The sequence below is a fragment of the Opisthocomus hoazin genome, chromosome Z (genome assembly GCF_030867145.1).
Source record: "Opisthocomus hoazin isolate bOpiHoa1 chromosome Z, bOpiHoa1.hap1, whole genome shotgun sequence".
Classification (NCBI taxonomy): domain Eukaryota; kingdom Metazoa; phylum Chordata; class Aves; order Opisthocomiformes; family Opisthocomidae; genus Opisthocomus; species Opisthocomus hoazin.
The window spans coordinates 62,566,265-62,574,368 of NC_134454.1; the positions used below are offsets into that span (position 1 = coordinate 62,566,265).

At 44.8% G+C, this 8,104-nt stretch overlaps 1 protein-coding gene across 2 annotated transcripts in view; it reads right to left on the reverse strand.

The window, feature by feature from the left end:
* Window positions 1–7,643, reverse strand: part of ST8SIA4 (ST8 alpha-N-acetyl-neuraminide alpha-2,8-sialyltransferase 4) — a 70,822-nt gene extending 63,179 nt beyond the window's left edge. Inside the window, exons 1-2 of one of the 2 annotated variants that reach the window (XM_075411241.1) lie at window positions 7,205–7,643; window positions 2,535–2,666 (exon numbers count right to left, since the gene is read on the reverse strand). In XM_075411241.1, the coding sequence (XP_075267356.1) occupies window positions 2,535–2,666; window positions 7,205–7,317 (245 nt within the window). In that variant the 5' untranslated portion in view covers window positions 7,318–7,643. Of the gene's footprint in view, window positions 1–2,534; window positions 2,667–5,131; window positions 5,273–7,204 lie in introns of those variants that run through there. The other variant, XM_075411242.1, reaches the window with a different exon arrangement.
* Window positions 7,644–8,104: the final 461 nt, after the last annotated feature.

The window sequence follows — 8,104 nt, forward strand, 5'->3', positions numbered from 1 at the left end:
GAAAACACACCAAACTTCCTTCCCTCACCGCTGAGTACCATTATTGAATATACTATGCACATTAGCAAAAAGGATTTCTGGAAAGAATATGACTGGCTGGTAGCACAGACTCCTTTCATACAGTTTATGTCAAATTTTGGCCCTAAGTCACATTAATCTAAAATCTTTCACTGGTTCAGTGAAAATCCCTGCTCTCTGCCTCAGTGTTCATGGTATTTCATCTCAAAACAAGACTAGCAATGTGCACATCTAAATATCTTAGCTTTATGCTCTCTACTGTACAGAAAATCTTTACAGTGATAAAGTGGAACCTTCAGTGCTTAAAGCAATGTACAAAATACATGTTTTCCTTCACTGTATTACTAAGACAAAAAAACATGCTTCGCTGTACAATTTTTGAAAACCATTACATAATCACATCATGATGTTTCTTAAAACTACATCCGTGGTTTAGAAAATGAGAGAACTTGCCTCCCTCCTGCCCAACAGTAAGGAAAAAACTGATTTTGAAACACATGATTTTAGTAGATTGAGATGATACACGCGTAGTAACAGGCTTAAAAAAATCTAAAGCACTCTCTACTGTTTTACCTCTTTGTCTAAATGATATATTTTAGTTTTGAAACAGGTGTCAAATGAGCATAACCCAAGCTTCATTTTCTCTCAATTTTAATCAGAAAGTTATTGTAATATTTTCACTTGTTTGCTGTTTGGCTTGAGCAGCAAGGTGTATCAGTTTTAAATGGTTCTGAAATACGACCCTTAATTTCTCACCAAAATGTCTGAAAAGAGTTACCTGTCTCTATTTACAATCATTCAATGACTTCCAAATCAGTTTATTTCACAAATAAAAAGTGTGCTATTTTCTGTCAGAACCATAACCTATGATTTGAAATTTCAACACTAGTCTTCTGAAGTTAATCATATTTGTCCAACTTAAATTGCCAGTTATATGAATATACATTTTAAATACTGTTACTTATATAGAAAATCTGCTTATCTTTCAGAGCAGAACTTAGCTTTCATTGAACAGCCATACACTGGTCAAACAGACTGCAACTGAACAGACAGTCCTGGAAGAAACTCCATTCCTGAGCTGCACCTCAGCTGCATTTTAGGGCAATCATCAAGTCTTCACCAGTAGGAAACCCAGATACCTGGGGAGCCGCCGAGTGCTCAAGGGTCCTTTAGTCTGCTAAGTCAGAGACTGGGGACTCCACAGAGCTCCACAGAGCACTTGCCAGGCAGCTGAGACACAGCTACAGGCTCCAGAACATTAATTTGCTGCCTACCCAAATCCTGCCACTCTTTCCATCCCTGATTCTCTGTTCCTCGGCTTTCGCAGCTGGGCTGCACTATGTCCATCACAGCACAAAACTTCCAGAACATCAGCCCTTTACTACAGCTTTATACGTTTCTGAGCTACCCATATCTTCTGCATGTTTTAGAATTAGGGACGTAAAAAAGCAGTCATTGAAAAAAAATACCCCACCTAATTTTCTTAGAGAAGCCATGCTTTTCTACATGGAAACACTGCCTGTTTAAGGGTTTTGTAAGCTGTCCTTTAATTAAAAAAAAAAAAATAGAAAGGGAAATGACATAGAAACCACATCTTAATTAGATCAAATTCCTATTCAAAATCTTAATCTTCAGAAAATCATATCTACTGTGCTATGTGATTGTTCCTAAAAATAGTTTTCTATCATTTTTCCAGAACGCAACACTCCTAGCCCTCCACACTGCCACCCCATGCTCCATATACTTCTCTCACTGGCCACCTTCCTGATTAAGACAGGGAAGATACGATGACGATACAACACACTACGAGGGTTCTGCCTTCTCTTCTGTCAGGCCCCAAGGTGAGCAGACCCACTGTAACTACTAAGGCACCTCAGAACTATCACTCACTTTAACTATGCTACCGTGTTTCCCCCCTCAGCATGAACCTAAGGCTCTTTTTGGCCTCTCTGACTTCAGGAAAGGAAACTGCGTAAGATACGGGTATTGTCAATATCTGACCTTGTGACTTGGACCAGCCAAGCACAGGGTTGGATTCGCAACACCTGAGGTCCTAGCTCTTGACTCCTACATCTAAGTTGTCTGCCTAAGCTCCGTTTGTGGTTCAGGGAGAAAAACTGGTATGTTGAGATTACTTCCATCTCTTCCATTTCAAACCTTTAGGATGAGAGGGAATCATGTCCTAGAAGTGCCAGTTTCTCACCGCTGACTGCAAAAGAGTTCTAGACAACCAGCTCAAACGTGAACATGCATAATGTAGATATTGACTGCATGGGTCTGACTGACACAGCCATGTGAAAACATTTTATTTATTCTTATGAAGTATGACTTGACTTTGGAGTCTAACATAATTTATTTGCATTTAACAAAGAACCTAAATAGGCACAGTTATAAAACATCCACTTGCAAATGGAAATCAAATTACTGTTTTCCAGACCAGAATAATTATAGGCAATACGAGATGAAAAGAATTATAGGTAATAGGAAATTAACTGCTTTTTATTTGAGACACTCACCTTATTTCCAGTACCAAAGAAGAATTGATTTTCCAACCTTCTACAGCATGATGGAAGATTGAGGAGCCACCCTTTCGAATTATCTTATCAGAGCTATTGATCATTGATCTACTCAAACTCAGTTCACCATCTCTGCAATGCAATATAAACAAGACACAATTACATCAAGGCTAATGCTAATTTTAAGCTATTTACATCACAAGCACCAGTGCTCTTTCCTTTTATTCACAAGAAGAAGCAATTATCTCTCTGCTTGCCAAAACAAACTGTACCTGTAAGAAATCTATGGGCCATGTATATCTAAAAGTTGAATATGCAATTTAAGAGCTTAAATATGTTAATATCTGCAATGAAATGGGTATAACAAAAAATACAATAAACTCCAAATGGTGAACCTGGACCAAACTTCAGTATGTTTGTGAGGCAGACTTTGCACTTCTATGCTCCATATTTCCAGTACTAAAGTAAGAATTAAGTGTGTCCAACAATGACCTAATAGACACCCTTTGCCTCCTATTAATACTAAAAGACTTTCATGCAAGGAATTCTGGAGCCTAATGGCATACAAAATTTCCAGAAGATTTCCTGAAACTTCTGCATGCACACATCCAAACAACCTCTGTTGTCTTACCCTCTTCATCAACCTTATCATATTCATAAACTTCGATAAGGTAACCTTAAAAAATAAAAAAATATAGTAAGCTGCGGGTGATGACCACTGAACATCTGACGACGTATCATAACGTTACCAGTTGCAATGATATTAGCAATAGGGTCACAAAAATGGGACAGTGAAGCTAAAACACTGCAAGCACAACTTAAGGTGTTAGGTCTACACTCGGTTTTTATCTCCATTTGTTCCATTATCTTCCATACTGTTTCCATCTGGGTGTCAGAACAATGTTCAGCTGAGTTCAAACATAGCTGTGAATCATAAATACTTCAAAGTTGTTGGATATAACATTCCACCATGTAGAATGTCTTGTATCTCCAGAGTATATATAACAGTAACATACAGAAATCTCTTTATCTGCTAAGTAAGTGTGCTCTGAAATACTGCCAATAACAGTAACTTCACTTAGCTTGCAAACTTTTGACCACCAGCCATTCAACCAACAAAATGCAAAAGATGTGAGACTGTAAGCTTTCTACGGAATCACTGATTCTTGTTTTCCCATGGCTGTAGGTTCTTAAAAGAATTGGATCCTGGCCCTTAGTAAGAGCTAGAGCAGCTGTATATATAAAAAGTATTACTATTTGGTAAATTATACAGCATACTAAACTGAAGCTAACCTGCAATGGGATATTAATTAAGCTAAATTAACAAAACTAGTAACATGCAGTCATTTGCAAAAAGTGCTATGATTGCACAAGCCCCTGTAACTAATAAATCAGTATTATATACCTCATCAATAACAGTCCAGCATTACTAGCAATGCTCTCCCTCCGTAATCCCCTCTCTGCCAAGACGCTGCAGCACTGACATTGCACCGACTGATAGGTAAGACTGCCACCTACCGAAAAACCTACAATTTTAAGCAGTCATGTAGATACCAGAACTGTATGCAAATTATCCAAACCACGCTAACTTGAAGGCATAGGAGGATGCTGCACGAGTCCCTAAATTCAATAACCAGAATGTAATTAATACTTTTTGCTATTTTAAAATGTTTTATTCCCTAAAAATTTTCCATAATGGTTGCAAATACATTTATTACATGTATTTTCTAGATGAGTGGAGTGTATGCATCTAAAGGAAAATTACCAAAATACACGCAGGTAAAGTACACAGTCTAAAAGTACTTCAGAGATGTCTCCAGTTTATGCTGGGTTAAACTATATCCGGCAGACACTTTAACAGTGACACAGTCGACAAAACTTAGGAAAAAAATATGTTGTGAACACCTAAAGTACCGTAGCATTTGAAACGTGGTTGTCTTCCATATTCGCAATTCACATCTGCAGTGAGATACATATATTTCACAGTAAAACAATGTTAAATTATGTTCTGGTGAGCTAAAAGAAGGTCCTAGGCACCCTGTGTTAAAGTGTTACCTTGAATACAAAGGCGTTCACTTACATGCTCCTCTCCCTTTTATTGGTATTGCTTTATTTAATTTTCACTTAAAGTAACATCAAACAAGCTAACACATAAAAAGCTAAATTTATTCCAGAAAATTCTTCATTGTGTAAACAACTGTGACATAAATTTGGGCTACTTTGTATCTTCTAGAATCACTGCAAATCCTCTGTGATGTAAATTAAACCTATGCCATAGTGTGACAGCAACTTGTAGCTGACAATGTCACTCTTCACTCTGAATTACCTTGCCTTGGTGACCAATCATACCAACATAATAAGACCTATCTCTTCTCCTGAGGACTGTTCATTAAATACAAATGTCTCCAAGCATATTCCACATCAGTAGAAGTTAACACTGTTTACGAACACTGCATTCCAATCAGTACCTGTGTTTCATTACCTGCTTAACCTTTAAAGGGACATTACGGTCTAGTCAAACAAGGGCATGCTTTCACAATTACTGTCCTAGCAAACTTTGCTACAAGAACACAGCTGATTTCAGGTTTATCACATACTTCAGAATTGCACGCAGTCCATTTTGGAACATCCGGGATTCACTTGCAGTGTCACTAACATCCATAAAATGGGTCACCTCGCGCCTTCATAGTTCTGCATTACTGGTACTTCTGGAAGTAAAACATCCCTTGGAAAACTGACTTTGCTTGCCCACGTGGCCAGTCCAAACCAACCAAAGGGTATGAGCCCTTACTTCAGGAGAAGGGCAAGTGTAACATCAGTAGTAGCAGCACACGCTAGCAGTACAATTAGGTGTTTTTTTCCTTCTTCACACAGTAATGAACGGGAAGACAGGCTGAGAAAAGAAACTATATTCCAATATCCTTAGCCAAAGTGAGTAGCACAATACTGGACAAGAAGTCTCACTGATACCAAAGAAGTAGAGGTATCATCAAATGACCTGGCAAAAGTACATTACAGCTATATTTTAAAGTGTTGTTAAGGACATTAATATTTATTACTAAATACACTTATTTTCTTTCATTTAATGTTAAATCATCAGTTCTTTTTAGTACCTTTTAAATCATGTCAAACAATCTGTCCAAAGCTGGAGGGGCCTTTTTTTACAAATATATATGCATTCTACCTAGAGACTAAGTTCTGAATCATTTTAGCAGCTACCTCTAGCCTGACAGGAAGGAGTGTGCATTAAGAAACAGCTATCTTTAACGCTGATTCTCCCTCACACATCCGTTTTCACATGTATTTCTGCACACCTATAACCGCAAAATGTTAAACTTCAATGCATGTCGTGAGTATGCAGATACCACAGCATCGTGGCAGATACTGCCGAACACCCAGGCTGAACAAGAGGGAAAGTTACCAGCAAGTCGTGAAAATCTGTACCGCCAAGGAAAGCAAGCATCACGTTAACCAGGCACACGCACAAGCGAGGCCAGCCGCTGCTCCCAGGAGGTGCCTGTACCACTGCTGCCCAGCTATGACCAGCTGCTTGCACCGGCCTGCCTTGGGCAAGTGCTGCGTTAGCAGTTAAAGGTTATGGTTATTAGTGACACTTTCTGTCTTTAACTCTGCCCTAGCTTCCTCCAGGCCCGTATGTACATTTACAACCCCCTTACGCCTCCTCCTCAAATTAAGGCATGGGCTTACACCAAAGGATGAAAATCTGCTGCGAACGCATCTTCCCCCCCCACCCCGCCGATATGCGCAAGCGAACACAAAGTGCGAGCCCCTTCCCCACTTCTGCTGATTTCGCCAACACACCACGGAATTCACGCATCCCTCCTCTGAAAAAAAAAATATTACACCCCTCCAAGGAAAACTAGGCTTGGTTGAAAACCCAGCTCCTTCACAGGATAGCCTTAAGTTGGGAGAAAAATGAGGTTTAGAGTCATGCATGTACCCAAACACATCGCACGACAAAGAGAAAGCTGAGGTGCAAAAAAGAACAGCAAGCGAATTCTCCCCCTGTATTTCCAACCGAACACCGGCAGAAGAGGGTAAATAGTAACTGAGGGTCTCAGCGAGGGACCAGAGTTTCCAGCGGAGGAGCCTCGGGAGCTGAGGGGGATGTCCTGCACACTCTCAGAGCAAGGGTCCCCAGGAAGCGTCGAAGTCAAGCGCACACCTCCCAGGCAAATTCGAAGGACAGAAGCAGGGGCCACCCAGGGCTGCCAGCGGCCGCGCACCCCGGTGCGTTCGCCTCCGAGGGCGTTCCCAAGCACGGAGCGGGGCACAACGCACTCCGGCGGCCGCCGCCACCACTTCCGTCCCGTCGGAAACGGCCGCGGCCAGGCGAGCTTCCACAGCACACCCCCGCACAGGGCAGCCTCCCGCCCGCCCCCGTCCCCCTCACCCACAGCCCGCGTCCGCCGAGCTCCGCCAGCCAAACCCGCTCACAGCCCGTCCCGCGGCGGCACACCCGCCCCGCACACGCCTCCCCCTCTCCCCTGCGCCCACCAGCGAGAGCGCAAAGCCGCAGCGGACCCGCAGGGCGGCGGCTCGCGGCCCGCGGGGCGCCGGGGACCCGCAGACCCGGGCGGGGCCGCGGAAAGGGCCTCAGACAGCGGCGCCGCCCGGCCGCCCTCCCGGGGAACCCTCCCGGCCGTTACCCGGCGAGCGGTGCCTCCCGGCGCTCCTCGGTCCGCGCTATCTCTTTCGTCTTGTAGAAGATGAGGAGGAGACTTATCGTGCACACAGTCCACCTCTTCCTGACGGAACGCATGTCTTCTGCGAAGCGCGGTCCCCCTCCCCCTTCTCCTTTGTTTGTCAGGGGCGTGCGAAAAACAACTCCACACGAGGCAGAAATTGCCAAAAAAGCACGATTTTTTTTTTTTCGAAATAATAAAAGAAAATAAAAACAAACAGGCGGGCGCAGACGCTGGGAGCTGTTTGGCGTTTAGTTTTGTCTTTCTTTCGCCTCGTCCTCCCCTGCCTAGCAGCCGGCCTCGCAGGCGGCGGCTCGCCCTCCTCAGCCGGGCCGATAAGCGCGTAGCGCCGCCCCTGAGCGCCCGCTGAGCCTCGATCCTCCCTTCGCTGCTCCGCTCCCAGTCCGCTGCGGCCCCGCTACAATCGCAGCACCGCCAGCGGCCCTGGGGCGACGCTGGCACCGCCCTCCTCGCGGCGGGGCGGTGGCGGGCGGAGCGCGGCCAATGAGCCCCGCGCGGGGGCGGGTCTCGTCGCCGGCGGCGGGTGGTGGCAGCGGTGAGCGGCGGGCAGCGCCGGCACGGGGCTGTGAGGGCGCCCAGCGGCTGTGGTGGCGGCGGAAGCGCGGGCGGCAGGCGCTGGCCCGGGGCCGGCGGCCCCCTGCCCGTGTAGCGCCGCGGTACCTGGGGAGCCGGTCCCTTTCCCTCCCGAAGAGCACGTCGTGCCCCGTCGCGTGGTTGGTGTCAGGAAGTGTGGGTGAAGAAGCGACACGCTTCCTGTTCTGAGAAGGACAAGGGGGTTGTTATTTTTTTTTTTTCCCCCTCTCTCCCCCGATGGACAGTTGGAGCTTGAAAAGGGCGGCGGAG